This window comes from Plecotus auritus (assembly GCF_963455305.1).
Source record: "Plecotus auritus genome assembly, chromosome: X".
In the NCBI taxonomy this organism is placed as follows: domain Eukaryota; kingdom Metazoa; phylum Chordata; class Mammalia; order Chiroptera; family Vespertilionidae; genus Plecotus; species Plecotus auritus.
Window position 1 is genome coordinate 108,968,286 of NC_137784.1, and position 15,993 is coordinate 108,984,278.

Consider the following 15,993-nt stretch of genomic DNA (forward strand, 5'->3'; position numbering starts at 1 on the left):
AGTTGTTCAATAGATATTTGAATGAATGAGTGAAAGACAAAAGTGAGAATATAAGGTGTAGAGAGCACCTGGGAAGGCACATTGAGCATTTCTTTAATTATTTCTTTATTTATTTAATCAGCTGAGTCCAGTGGCATTGGCAGAGGCAGGTACGTCGTCAGCCTGACCCTTAGCTCAGGTGCTAGGGGGGTGGGTTTCATTATCTAAGTTCAGCCAGTTGCAAGGAACGCACGCAATTATCTGCACTTAGCCAGGAGTGACGATTACAAAGAAGCCCCAAAGAATGAAAAATTACAGCTTGATCTTTAACTATGACTATAGCTTGATCTTTAATCATGATTTCACATAATTTCCTTTGTTTTAAACTCTAGGAAAACTTCCTGGAATTATACTGTATATAAAAAAACACGCTGCACTGGTTCTGGGTCACTGTCTCTCCAACAGAGGACATCTGTCCCACCCGGTCCCAGCATTCTCTACTGTCTCTGTGTCTGTCTCTTTCTTTCATTTTCTCAATCCCCAGCTGCCCCTACTCGGGATTCGTGGACCACTCTCTAGCCGTGCTGGTCACAGTCCAAGAGAGAAATAATAATAAAGGTCATGATTTCTCTTTCAAGATAACATGGCAATACAAATGTAAGCAATATCTGAATAAAGGTAAGAAAATTATCATAGTATAGAAAGGAAAAAAGGGAAAATAAAAGTTTTTCTCCCCCTATGCTCATCTGTTTCCCTAAAGGTAACCATAGTTGTGTATATTTTCAATTTAATTAACCAACTAGTGGCCTGGTACACAGATTCATGCACATTGAAAGGAAATTAATTAGAATAAATATTTTAATATAGCTATTTGCCCTTTCTTTATAATAGAAGTGTCAGAGATGGAAGAAAATTAGTAAAATGTATATGAAAATCCTATATAATAGAAGGCTAATATGCAAATTGTCCACACGGGCAGGCGTTCCACTGACCAGGAATTAGATGTTTGCTGACCACCAGGGGGCGGCGTGGAACATGGCAGGCATCAGGGATGCAATGCTGGCAGTCAGCGGCAGTGGAGGCACTGCCCGCCCAATGTGCCCCAATGAGAGCGGGACCATGGCAGGATGGTGGAGTAGATGAGCCAGCGGCACCAGGCCAAGGCAGGTGCAAAGGGAGGCAGCCACTAGGGACCCTACCCATGCACAAATTTTGTGCACTGGGCCTCTAATAATATATAAATTGATTAATAAATAAACAATAATATGATATAACAACAACAAAGACATGATATAAAAACAACAAAAACATGATATAAAAACAACATTGATAAAAAAATGACTGATAAATTGATTAAACTTATTCTAATATCTCCCTGTATACCACATTAAGAGTAAAAACACTTTCAGAGTGCTTGACTAATTTCCCTTGTGATGAAGTATTTACAACTTTAACTTTAACATCACATGCTCTGCCAATAGTTGGTCTTCAGACATATTCTGTCAACAATGCTGCTTTCTTTCAGCTTCAGAATGTCAACAAAAACAACCAAATTCATGATCGACAATGACAGATCAAAACACATGCGTGCAATTGGCGCCAGTGAGAGCTTTATATGTATTGCACATGTGCGAGTCAACATTTATTTTTAAATTGCCAGTGCACTGTCATATGTACCAGCTGGCAGGTCAGTCGGTTGGATAGTCAGATGGATGGACAGTCGGTCACTTAGCCTTTTATATATATAGATAAGTGTATTGGATGCTTACTTTGTGTGCAGGAAAATGTTTGAGGGCTGAGGTGCTGAGGGTTTAAAAATGCAGAGCCTTTACCTTCTAGGATCTTACAGTCTTTCTGTGGGGAGAACATAAAAGAATTGGGATGTGCTGCAGAATTCAGAAGTGGGAACCATCACTGTGGGCTGGCAAGGTCAGAAAAGGTTTTCTGCATGAGAGATGCCTTGATGTGAGTTTGGGAACTGGGGCAGGTTTCATTCAGCAGGAGGAGAGTGGCCCTGGGATATGGAGCTCTCTCAGCAGAGGTGTCTAGTTTGCATAATGAAAGGGGCCTTTGAGCAAATGAATAGAAGTGGAGTCTGGCTGAAGTTGAGGCTTCATGTTGGAGACCAGTGGGAGGAAAGACTAGAGAAGAGGGGCTGGGCAGTTATAAGAGTACTGAAAGAGTTAGGAGGCATGAGATAATAACTCGGAACAGAAGAACTATGAAGTAAAGAGATTAATTTTGCTAGACATTTTGTTCAGCCTTTCCTTGAATGTGGGGACTGCCTTTGGCTTCCTTAGCATTGTCTGCAGAATCTAGAACTGAGCTCTGCATACAGTGGGTGCTACATGGATATTATTGGTGGATATTACTAATAGCCACCTTGGATAACAAGTTTAGAGGGCCCTATGGACCCCCACCTCCTTCCCATTCACTTATGAAAATCTCTATGTATCATTTTACATACCAATTTCTAAAAATTCCAAGCACATCCATTGAGATATCCCAGGCAAACTGGGACAGTTTTCAGCTCTCCTAGCTTCAGAAAATATCTGCTGAACTCACCAACTGGATAGTAGCAGTCTTGTCATGTTCTCCTCAACCTAAATTGTCCTCCCTTTTAATTGGTCTTACTCTTCTCTTTTTGCTTCAGCTTCCTTTTGAACTGTGATGACAAAGGCAAAGCTGGTTTGAAGAATCCAACCAGATAATACTGCATCTGCAGGGACTACTTCAACCGTACAACTAAGCAACCCAAGATTTCTAGGAGCAGATAAAACCCATGTGCAATCTGTCACTGTTTAGCTTTCATTGCCAAGATAATTCTAAAAAGTTAATGAATAGCTGGTTTAGAGTGGGGGAGAGGCAGAGAATGAATGAAGCCTCTGTTCTGCTTCTTGGCAGGACATTGAGTGAACATGGTGAGCCATTGAGGATATAGTTGTCATCACCACTATAATTATCAAATTGCTTTTATGAAAGGCTTAGAGCTAAGTCTGCACAGAACTACACAGCTCTGGACCTTCACTTTTAGACCATGCATGGTTTGAGACAAGATATTGATGTGGTCACATGCAAGATGGATTCAAATCTTCAATATGGCTTAAATCACATTATATGCCACCATCTCTTTTATGGGTTCCTGATTACTTCTAATATGAAATTTATAAAGTAAATATATATTATCTCCTCTAGACTATTATTAGCTCCTTGAGGGCAGAGAACCAAACCTTACACTCCTGTACAGATTTGCTGTACAGGACAAATATAGATGCCCAGTAAGAACTGATTAGGTCAACCAGAACCCATGGGTAGAGGCAGAGTATCTTTCATGCTAATGAATTCCATCGAACTTCAGTTTCTTCTTCTATAAAATGGGGATGGTAACTACAGACTTTATGGCGTTATTTTGAGGATAGAGGGGTCAATACATGCAAATTACTTAGCACATAACCTAGCATTATCTGCTTAAGTGTTAGGTATTAATTTAACAATATTAACTTCTGCCTCCTGCTTAAGTAGGAGAGAGACTAAGGAAAAGGGTGAGTATAGCAGCTCTCACACAAAACTGGGTATTCAAGTAAGCCTATAGAGGCCGACTGGTCAGTTATCTATGCATTGGAATTGAGGGACAAAAGAGATTTACCCTCTAACATATCTGCTTTATTTTTCTGCCTTAACCCCTGAACAGGGATGCTTTGATGTGTGTGTGTGTGTGTGTGTGTGTGTGTGTGTGTGTGTGCGCGCGCGCGCGCCCTTGGCCCTAGTGGGGATTTGCACTGTAGCTGGCGCTACAGTCCTTACAGCAGGCATCTTTTCAAGTCTTCATTTAGCAAACATTTTTAGTTAACCCAATCACTGCCAGTTGTCCGTCCAGGAACTGGGGGTTTTGTAATAGACCAGGCTCGCACCCTTGCACTACTTCATAGACGAAGGAAACTAGGTACTAGAAAAAATTCTCTGAAGGCTTTAACCCAATCCAAAGAATAAAGTCGTTTCCTGCACTAGTGCGCAGGCGCTGAGCCCCGGTGAGGCGGAGCTAGTCTGGAGCAGCGGAACTCCGCCTAGTCCTATGGGCGGGTGGTGCCAGAGCCGCACATGCGCCCTGCAGCCTCTCCCGGTAGTGGATTCCTCTGTGTTGAGCGCGAAACCGCGGAGATGAAGTAAGACCTCAGCTTCTTTCTGAGAAGGGGGGCGATGGGGATCGGTTGGGGGCGGGCCACGGTGGTGACCTACCGGGCTGGGGTGGTCTGCCCGGCCTAGGGGCGGGAGCGGCTCGAATTCTAGAAAACTAGTCCCCTAGTTTTGCTCTTCCTCATCCCCGGTCAGGCCGCACTTAAACTTGTCTACTCTTCCACCCCCTCTGCAGCCCTTTAACGAAAGTGAAGCTGATAAATGAGCTGAATGAGCGAGAGGTCCAGCTTGGGGTGGCGGATACGGTGTCCTGGCATTCCGAGTACAAAGACAGCGCCTGGATCTTCCTGGGTGAGGTTCCCATCTTTCTCCATCAGTGCTCCTCAGTCTCTACTGCCCTGTTTCCTAACATTTCAGCTTTTCCTCCCTTCATACCTCCCGACATTCATCACCCAGTTTTATTTCTTTCTGTTGTCTGCCCATAAATCTGTTTTCCATATTTCTTTTCTCCCCTGCCTAGTTTGCTCTCCCTGCAACTCAGTGCTGATAGTTACCTTCTGCCATTCACTGTACTAAGAGTCTTGCCACTTTGTTTCTCAGACCGTTGTTATTATTTGTATAGTTGTTTTTTATTTTTCAATTACAGTTGCCATACAATATTGTATTAGTTTTAGTTGTACACATAGTGATTAGACATTTATAATAACTTACAAAGGGATCGCCCCATTAAGTCTGAAACCCATCAGACACCGTACTTAATTATGACAATATTATTGGCTATATTCTCTTTTTTAAAAAACATATTTTTATTGATTTTAGAGAAGAAGGGAGAGGGAGAGAGAAATAGAAACATCAAAGATGAGAATCATTGATTGGCTGCTTCCTGCACACCCTCACTGGGGATGGAGCCCGAAACCTGGGCAGGGAGTCTGAAACCCAGGCATGTGCCCTTGATGGGAGTTGAACCCAGGATCCTTCAGTCCCCAGGCCGATGCTCTATCCACTGAGCCAAACCAGCTAGGACTTGGCTATATTTTCTATGCTGTATTTCACATCCCCATGACAGTTTTGTAACTATCAATTTGTACTTCTTAATCCCTTTACTTTTTCACCCATCCCCCACTAACCTCCCTCTCCTCTGGCAACCATCAATTTGTTCTCTGTATCTGTGAGTCTGTTTCTGTTTTGTTTTTCCATTTTTGTTTTATAATTCCACATATAAGTGAAATCTTATGGTGTTTGTGTTTCTCTGTCTCAGATCATTATTATCAGCTGAGGAAACTGAGGCACTGAGAAGTTAATGGTCTTTTTAAGGTCACATAGCTAGTAAGTGGAACAGCCAGAACTATGGGATTCTAGAATTCATGGTCTTAGCCACTATCCCATATTACTGCTAATTCCTTCCCACCCTAAACCCCTTCCTTCAGAATTCATTTTCTTCATCTGATTAGCTCTGGCCTTCTGTTCATGTTCATATTACCATCTCTCTATTCATTTTGTGTCACATCCAGTAATTTGACAGTTTGTTCAAAGAGGTGATTGCACCAGTCATGGTGCTAAGCACTTTATATTCATTGTTTTATTTAAGTCTTACAACAATTCTGTGAGGTAAGTACTAATATCCCCACTTTATAGATGAGGAAGGAAACTTTTGCAGGGGAATTTATTTCCTATGAAATGCTTAACAATTGACTAATCCTTAGTCTATGTGAGGTGGAGTTAATATTTGCATATTTAAACTGATTTTGGATCTTAGTGGTGAATTTGTGAGTAAGGAGCAGATGAGTTCAAGATATGTTTGTGGAAGCAGAGTTTTGTTCTGGAAGCAATCTTCTTTTTCCATAAGAGTTTACATGTGAGGAGGATTAGTTTGGTTAGTGGAAACTTTGACCTTCCTACTCAGTCACTCCTTTTTCTGTACTATTGTTGCAGTCTATATGCACTTCTGTCATTGCATCAGACTATGAGTTCTCTGACGGCAGACCTTGTGGCTTACTTTTTTTTGCACCCTCAGTGCCTGGCCTAGTGCATGGTATTAATAGACATTTGGTAAATGTTAGTTGAACTGAAATGTGGTTTTCTCTTCTAGGAGGACTTCCCTATGAACTTACCGAAGGAGATATCATCTGTGTATTCTCACAGTAAGTCTCCTTTCATGTCCTGTCTTCTGGGTTGTCAGACTAATTTGCTTCCATAAGGTATTTTTGTGGCATCACAAAAGCCATTTGTTTTCATTCTAGGTTGACTGGCCGGCCTGCATGGTGAGGGCTGGAGTTCCTACTCTAGTCTAGGTCAATCACAGGACATGGTTCTAGAACTCTCCCAGTGTGGAAAATTCCAAGAAATTGGATGTTTTAGGAGGCTGTCTTGGGAATTCTGGTGTATTTTTACTGCTTTTTCACTGAGGATTGTTCAGTGTGGGCCTACAGTGGAACAGACTGCAACTCCCAGGAAGATACTATGTTGGCCCATCTCCTTGGGCTCTTATAAACTAGGGGTATTTCATGATCACAGGGCCTTTCTGGGCCCACACCTGTGTGGCCTTGTAGAATTTGGGCAAAGCACAGTAGAATTGGTGAAAAACAAAACAAAAGGTTTAGGCAGTAGTTTGCTTTCTTTGTTTCTAGATGAGTGTAAGGTTGGTGAGCAGAGTCTGTCTCTTTACCCAGAGGCTGAGAATCAAAGGCTGATGAGGAACACAAATGAACAGGAGAACCTTACATTTTTCATTCTATGAGATGATCGCAGCAGCACTGGGTGGGAGAGGGTCTTGGCAGCTCACACTGGTAGTGGTAGCCGATTTAGGAGAGGGGCTGGGTACAACCCCAGAGCTACACAGAGTGATTAGACAGTCCTTAGAGCCAGGGGGCTTTGGCAGCTCACAGGAACAGAAGTCCACAGCCCCTGGGTTGTGTAGCCATTAGGGGCAGAGGACTATTGCAGGAAAGTTGGATAGCATGTACAGGTAGAGGACCATGGCAAACAGGATGTAGCAAGTAAACACAGCCAGCACACCCTGGTAGAGACGTTGCCATGGCCAGGGATGGCTGGGGTCACCCCATAGGAAGAAGGCCCTGGCTTAGTGGTTGGGCAGCATTCAGGGCAGAAGTCCATGGGAAAGACATTGGGCAATACATGTGAAAGGGCCATGGTGGAGGGCCTGGGCAGTCCACACAGGTAGAGGGCCATGGCAGGGATAGAGGTTGCTTCCTCCAACTTCTGAGCATCAGGAAGTTCACAGAAGGTGCAGCCTATAATGTCTACCCCTTCATGGTACCTCTACCTGCTCCAGCCTTCTATCTAAGAGCTGTTTTTGTCTTATTTGCATTGAGTGATGATCAGCTAGTGTGTGGATTATTCCAATTCTCTGCTATGGCCTCAACATTGCTCTCCATGAAGATTGCCTTTGTCACTGATAACAGTGGCTTTTAAAAAATAGTTTGTTTTCTGATTATCAAGGTAATGTATAGTCATTATAGAACATTTGGTGAAAAAAGGTATAAAGAAGATAATACAATGTACTTTAAGGAAAAACTGTTAATTTGGTGTACTTTTTTATCTTTTTTAAAAAAATATATTTTATTGATTTTTTACAGAGAGGAAGGGAGAGGGATAGAGAGTTAGAAACATCGATGAGAGGGAAACATCAATCAGCTGCCTCCTGCACACTCCCCACTGGGTATGTGCCTGCAACCAAGGTACATGCCCTTGACCGGAATCGAACCCAGGACCCTTGAGTCCGCAGGCCGATGCTCTATCCACTAAGCCAAACCGGTCAGGGCCTTTTTTTATCATTTTTAAAATTGCTGGGCATAATTTCCAATATTTGCTGCTATAAATTATACTGCTATGTTCATTGTGATATCTATATCTTTGTATGTATTCCTGATGGTTTCCTTGGTGAAATTATGGGATCCATATGTTAGCATTTTTAAGATGTTTTATAAACATTGGATATTGCTCTCTGAAAAGGTTATAGCAATTTCCACTCTCACTAGAATGCCCATTTTTCTGACTCCTAATCAGCAATCATTATCTTCAAAATATTTGCCATATGGCTTCTCATTATTATTTTACTTTGCCTTTATTTCATCATCAGCGAGGAGTATATTTTTTCATAGCTTTATAAGCCATTGTTGGTTTTGTTTTTTTGTCAATTGTCTGTTCATATCCATTGCCTATTAGTTTGTTCCTCATTTTCTTACTGATTTTATAAGAGCCCTTCATGTATTAAGGATATTAACTCTTTATTATAACACTTTGTCATGTATTGTATTACTATGAACTTATTTTATTAAAGTTTGATGTATTATACTTCATTGCCATCATTATTATTTCTTGATGTTCAAATTATTCCAATGTGGTCTGTTAGGAGTCCCTTCAAGCTAGCTTCTATGTTCTTATTTTCTTTTGAAAGAATTTCAGGCTTAAAACTTAAACGTTATAAAATAGTATACAGAATACTTTTATTCCTTTTATTCAGAGCTCCCAGATGTTAGCATTTTACCATATTTGCTTTATTGTTATTTTTCTCCATGTATACATATTATTTTTTTATGAACCATTTGAGAGTCAGTTGCAGACATGATGCCCATTTATTCCTAAATTCTTCAATGTGTATTTCCCAGAACACAAGGACATTCTCTTGTTTAATCTCAGTATAGTGATCAAATTCAGGAAATCAACACCAATACAATATTATTATCTAAAGACTTTATTCAGCTTCACCAGTTATCCTGATAATGTTCTTTATAGCAAAAGGGAAAAATACCTTTCTGGTCCTTATCTGTGATATAAATTGCAAATAATATTTTCTCCTAGTTTGTCATTTGTCTTTTGACTTATTGTGATTTTTATGCTATGCAGGATTATTGTTTTTATGCATTCATTTGTAATAATGTTTAAATTATGGTAAAATGGACTTTTTAGGAATTTTAATACATTTATAGAGTTGTGTAATCACCCCCACAATTAGGATGAAGAACAGTTCCAAAAACTCCCTCATGTTGTCACTTTATAGCCTCCCCCTCTAGTATTCTATGTGGCCAAATTTATTAGTTTTTTTTTTATTGCTTCTGGATTATGAGTCATAAGTAGAAAGTATTTCTCCCTATCCAGCCATCTGTGTTCTCGTCTAGTACTTGTGTGGTTTCAATGTTATGCATTGTAATCTCTGATCCATCTATAGTTATCTGGTATATAGTGTGAGATAAGGATCCAATTTCATGTTTTTTTCAAGTGGCTATCTAGTTGTCCCAACAACATTTATAAAAATGCCCATATGTTCCCCAGCAAAGTGGGATGTCACTCTTATATATGACTAGAGGCCTGGTGCACGAAATTTGTGCACTCTGGGGGGGCACCCTCAGCTCAGCCTGCACCCTCTCACAGTCTGAGAGCCCTTGTGGTATGTGCAACTGATCGGGAGTAGGCCTAAGCCGGCAGTCGGACATCCTTAGCACTGCTGTGGCAGAGGCTCCTGCCACTGCTGCTGCGCTCGCCAGCCCTGAGCCCAGCTTCTGGCTGAGCGGTGCTTCCCCCTGTGGGAGCGCACTGACCACCAGGGGGCAGCTCCTGCATTGAGTGTCTGCCCCCTGGTGGTCATTGCGCATCATAGCGACCAGTCATTCCACTGTTCGGTCGATTTGCATATTAGCCTTTTATTATATGGGATTTTTCCATATATACATGAGTCTCTTTCTTGGTTTTCTATTCTGTTCTATTGGTCTGTCTGTCTCTTCATGTGCCATCATAAAAGCTTTTTAGTGTATTTAATATCTGGGAGAGTTACTTCTACCTATTGTTCTTTTTTAAAGTTTTCCCAGCTATTATGTTCATTTTTCCACAAGGACTTTAGAATCAACTTATCTAGCTCCAGAGGAAAAAACATACAACTTGTATTTTAAATTGGGATTACATTAGATTTCAGTATTAACTTTGTGGAAGATTTTGATATCTTTATGATGTTGACTCATCCTATCAAAGAACAAGGGGTGTCTTTATATTTGTTTAAATCTATATTTGTATCTTTCAGGAGTTTTAAAAAGGTTTCTTTATAAAGGCTTTATACATTGATTATATATCTTCTAACTGAATGTTGTTTGTATGTAAAAGGATAATTTATTTTTGTTAACAATATCCTGTCTCACCTTACTGAATTGTTATACTGTTTGTTTTTATCATTGTTTATCATTGATTCTCTTGGGTTTTCTGTATATATCTACACTAATAAAAGAGAAAGATGCAAATTGACCATACATTCGCAACGCCCGCCAGCCAATCAGGAGTGAGTATGCAAATTAACCCAACAAAGAAGGTGGGCTAATTTGCATACGCGGGCACCGACCGCCCCAGCAGCTCAGGCCTCTGGGCAGCATGGGAAGGTGGAAAGGTGGCTCTGGGCCGGAGCGAAGGCGGTGCCGGCAGCCAGGGGAAGGAAGGCCCATTCTTGCATGAATCTTTGTACATCGGGCCTCTAGATACTATATATAATCTTAAAACAGAGACAGTTTTACTTCTTTTCTCATTTCTTATATCTGTTTTCTGCTAATTTCATTGGCCAATATTTACAATGTTAAATAGTGTTAAATAATTCCTGATCTTAGTTGAATCATCTCTTTTAATTTCTTTTTTAAATTGTAGTTTAATTTTTTAAAAGAGGTTTTTATTGATTTAGAGAGAGAGGAAGGGAGAGGGAGAGAGGGAAATGTGAAAGGGAAACATCAATCAGCTGCCTCCTGCATGCTCCCTATTGGGGTTTGAGCCACAACCCCAGCATGTGCCCTGACCAGGAATCAAACCAGTGACCTTCTGGTGCATGGGACAACACTCAACCAACTGAGTCATACTGGCCAGGACTCTGGTAATCTCTATTAAGTAAGATGCTAGATTCTGGGCCCAAGTGTATGTACTTGATCATGTTATATAATGTATCCATCAATTCCCATTTTAATTTTATGACTTTATTTTTTAATTTGTGATTCTTTAACTTATCTGGAATTTACCTTTGGATAAGGAGTAAGGTAGATTTTATTAACTCTCATCTGCTTTCCTTAGATTTGCTTTCTTGGTTTTAGCTACAACCCATAAGTTTTAGTATATATTATTTTCATTTTTGTAATTTTCTAAATAGCCTGTCATTGACTTTTTCTTTGTTTCATTTCCTCTTTCATTCATTAGCTAGGAGAGTAGGTTGCAAGTTCTAAGTTTACTTTGAGACCTATGCTATAGTTAATTTTTTAGAATATAATTTTTTACTGGTTTCAGAGAGGAAGGGAGAGGGATATAGAAACATCAATGATGAAAGAGAATCATTGATCGGCTGCCTCCTGCACGCCCCCACACTGGGGATCAAGCCCACAACCCGGGCATGTGCTCTTGACGAATAGAAACTGGGACCCTTCAGTTTGCAGGCCAGCACTCTATCCACTGAGCCAAACCAGCTAGGGCTGCTATAGTCAATTTTAATACATGTTTCAAGGATTCTTGAGAAGAAATTGTCATCTTTTTATAAGATTTGAATATATCTCTATATCTACTAGTCTGACATTAATATTTGTTAGCAATTTAACTGTTATATTATTAATTGCATGTTTACTTGTATTTATGTTACATAACTATATATCAGTTACATTAACTCTCCTGCCCTTTTTTTGTTAACTTTGTGTTATAAATTTAAAGTGGTATGTTAAAACCTCTCATAACTTTCATTATGTTTCTCTTTGTATTTCTAAGTTTCATAATTAAAATTTTTTGATTTGTCAATTTGTGCATAAAATGTCATGACTTGTACTTTTATTATGTATTAGGACCTTTTGGGGGGCCTTGAATTCATCTTCAATCTTAATATTACCACCCACTTTTTAATTGGGTGTTCTTGTTATATATATCCTTGTCTAACTTTTAATTTTTAACCTTCCTATGTTATCTTGTTCTAGATATGTTTCCTGTACAGATTATATTATTTGAATTTTATTTTGTCATCCAATCTGAAAATTTTTGCATTTTAAATCAATAATGTTTTACTCTTTTATAAAATAAATAGATATGGGGAGATCGTTAACATTAATCTGGTGCGGGACAAGAAGACTGGGAAATCCAAAGGATTCTGTTTCCTCTGCTATGAAGACCAGAGGAGCACAATTCTGGCTGTTGACAATTTTAATGGGATAAAAGTGAGTGTGCTTACTAAGCAGGATTTGGCTGGACTTTTACCATGGAGGGGTTTGATTTCATTACCCACCTGATCTCCACAGGCTCCAGGACAGTCTGGTCAGTTGAGTATTTTGTGAGGGTTGTAGAGGTATGGGGACATACTGACCAACAAATGATCCCAGGAAATAATTCCATTGGCTCATGATCCTTCTATCCTATTCCCTTTTCCCATCTCATACCAACTTATCTCTCTAGGAGCATAGGTACCATGCCTCCCCCTACACACACACCCCAAGCCTCTATTTCTCACCTTTTCCTCCTCACACTCCACTCTTATCTCAGGTGTATTGGAAAACAAAGAGACTAGCAAACACTGCTCTTCCATGCTGCCCTGTGTTAGGGGATTTGGTGCTCTATCTTGGCTGCATGACCTAGGACATAGCTGTCATATGCCTCTACTGACTTAGCAATCAATACTGGGCCCTGGATATTCTCTAGGTAAAATCTAATGACACATTTTACAAAACTAACTCATTCTGAAGTTTTCTGTCCTCCTTTCCCCTAATACCAACCCCTATAAGTGAGACATTGGGCTGAGATCAGGCATACCTATGCTCCACATGGTCTCTACGCTCATTTAGGAAAAGCATTGCACTTGAACGAGCATTGTCACAGGCTGGGAGTTGACACTTGACTTGGAGAGTTTGTCACTGATTGCACCAGAATTGAACAGTTGGCGACTATAGGACAGGGTGGAACAAGGTTCCACACTTGATTTTTTTTAAAAAATATATTTTATTGATATTTTACAGAGAGGAAGGGAGAGGGATAGAGAGCTAGAAACATCGATGAGAGAGAAACATCCATCAGCTGCCTCCTGCACACCTCCTACTGGGGATGTGCCCGCAACCAAGGTACATGCCCTTGACCGGAATCGAACCCGGGACCCTTCAGTCCGCAGGCTGACGCTCTATCCACTGAGCCAAACCGGTTTCGGCCCACGTTTGATTTTTAAGAGAGTCAGCAGTCTAAGGGAATCACTATAAAAGGAAGGTTTTCAAAGATGTTTTGAAATGGGGAACAGGATAGATGACAGAAGCTGATTAGGCCAAAGATAAGAATAAAAATCTGCTTTTGTATTAGAATTATAAAAGCCAGACATTTTTCAAATTTCAGATGGCTTTACCTATAGAATAAGTGTGTATCTGCCTGAATGTTTTTGTTTTAAGTGAGGGGTTAATGTTTTTGTTGCTCACTGGGAGAGTGTTTTCAGTGAAAGTATTAGTGTGAGCCAGTTGTTCTGGTGGGGTGGGGGTTGGACAAAGTGTGAGGGCTTAAGAAAAAAGACAGTGGTCTTTTCAGGACTGGATGAAATAACCAAGTGGTTGAATAGAGCTAGAAAACAGCAAAGTAAAACAACACAATGGTCTTTCTAGATTCCTCCCCCCCTCCCAACTGTTGGTATGCCTTAGTCTCATTCTAATTGCTGTGTCGAGGAAGCAGCTGTAGCATTGGGCTCAATAACAGGACTTTCTTCTAGCTGCCATGGTATATTACACTATAAATTATTGTTACAGATTGAAGGTAATTCACTGTTTGTGCATATAAATTATGCACTTTTCTCAGCTGCTTGTGGGCAGAACTTCCCAGCCTTTTTCACTTCACAGCACATGTAAAACATTAAGATATTTGTATGGCACCCTGGGGTAAGCTGAGGAGGCTACCTAGTACAACTGCCCCATGGGCTCCAGCTGCCCCAGGCCCCACTGGCTGTCCTGAGAGCTGAGGGAATTAATATCTAGGTATATGTGCAAGACACACCAGTTGGGCAGGTCTGTTTAGAGATTTTTCCAGAAATAGAATTAGCAGGAAGGTAGTGGGTTTAGTTCAAACCATGGTTCTCTGCAGCTGGGTTCAAATAGTTTGGTAGGAGTGATGTCTTTGCTGAAACATTGCCTGTCTATCTTAGATTAAAGGAAGAACTATCCGAGTGGATCATGTGTCTAACTATCGGACTCCTAAGGACTCAGAAGAAATGGATATTGTGACCAAAGAGCTCCAGGAGAAGGGCTGTGGGGCTCACACCCCCTCATCAAATTCATCTGAGGGCTCTGAAGAGGACAAACCCACCAAAAAACACAAAAAAGGTAAAGCGTTAGGACCTAAGAGAAGATTCTGGGTAGTGTTAGTGTTTGATCTGACTAGCATTCACTGAGACTTGATAATCAATTCTTATATGTGGCGGTGGGGGGGGGGGTCGGGGAACCTTATTTTAATTAGGAAAGGAGAGATGGTATTATCAGAAGTCTAGTGTTATGGGTTGCACTGTGTACCTTGAAAATGCGTATGTTGAAGTCCTAAGTGCTAGTACCTCAGAAAATGACTGCATTTGGATCTTTAAAGAGGTAATTAAGGGTGGGAATTGCCTTATACAGTGACTTGACATATCAAGGGTGATAGATCCAACTTGGCTTCCCAGAGGCACTTTTCTGGAAGTATAGACTGACTGCTTGATGCTACTGCCAAGGATGCTTTCCTTTTGCATATCCCCCATCTCCTCCAATTCCCTTTTCTTTTTTTATTAGAAAAATAAAAGATATTTGTATGGCACCCTGGGGTATTTTTATTGATTTCAGAGAGGAAGGGAAAGTAAGATAGAAACATAAATGATGAGAGAGAACCATTGATCAGCTGCCTCCTGCACGCCCCCTACTGGGGATCAAGCCTGCAACCCGGGCATGTGTGCTGACCTGGAATCGAACTGTGACCTCCTGGTTCATAGGTCACTAAGCCATGTTGGTCAGGCAATTTCCCTTTTCTTATTGATTGTACCTCTTTTTTCCCTCCAGACAAAAAGGAAAAAAAGAAAAGAAAGAAAGACAAAGAGAAGACTGATCAGGAGGAACTGGCAGAGCAGCCGGCCTCCTCTTCAACTCCTAGAAGCAAGATGATAAAGGAAAAGGACGACCCTGGCTCTAAAAAGCACAGCAGCAAGAACTCAGAGAGGGGTCAGAAGCTAGAGTCTAGGGAGGTGCGGAAGCACCATCCCAGTTCCCCTGAGGTCAAGACAACCTGCCACGGGAGAGCAGAGGACCATGAGCGGGAGCTGAAGAGGGAGAAGTTCAAGCACGAGCACAAGTCCTCAAGCAGGAGGGAAGAAAGAGAAGAAAAAAACAGGGATAGGGACAGAGGTCGAAGCTCAGACACACATTCTAGCTGGCACGAGGGGCATTCTGAGGGGCATAGCCGTAGAAGTAGAAGTAGGAGCCGAGATAAATCCCATAGGCCTAAAAAGGCCCGGCACTCTCGAGACCCGGACCCCTCAAATCCCAGTGACCGCAGGCATCACTGAAGCTGAAGCCTGGGCAGCTACTCAGTGGAATTAGAAATGAACTACATTTTTAAAATGCAGTCAAATTCAATTATGCTTTATTGTTTCTTTTTTTTTTTTTGTAATATATTTTATTGATTTTTTACAGAGAGGAAGGAAGAGTGATAGATAGTCAGAAACATCGATGAGAGAGAAACATCGACCAGCTGCCTCCTGCACACCTCACACTGGGGATGTGCCCGCAACCAAGTTACATGCCCTTGACCGGAATCGAACCTGGGACCTTTCAGTCTGCAGGCTGACGCTCTATCCACTGAGCCAAACCGGTTTTGGCTCTTTATTGTTTCTGTATGTAAAATCTCTGAGGTTGAATTCTTTTTTTTTTTTTTTTAAAT

At 40.9% G+C, this 15,993-nt stretch overlaps 1 protein-coding gene across 1 annotated transcript; it reads left to right on the forward strand.

The window, feature by feature from the left end:
- The first annotated feature begins 3,738 nt into the window (after positions 1-3,738).
- Positions 3,739-15,749, forward strand: RBMX2 (RNA binding motif protein X-linked 2). Its single transcript, XM_080653910.1, has 6 exons — positions 3,739-4,142; positions 4,349-4,464; positions 6,203-6,254; positions 12,158-12,287; positions 14,237-14,414; positions 15,117-15,749. The coding sequence occupies exons 1-6, from the start codon at positions 4,078-4,080 to the stop codon at positions 15,617-15,619; spliced, it is 1,044 nt and encodes a 347-aa protein (XP_080510036.1). The 5' UTR covers positions 3,739-4,077; the 3' UTR covers positions 15,620-15,749.
- Positions 15,750-15,993: the final 244 nt, after the last annotated feature.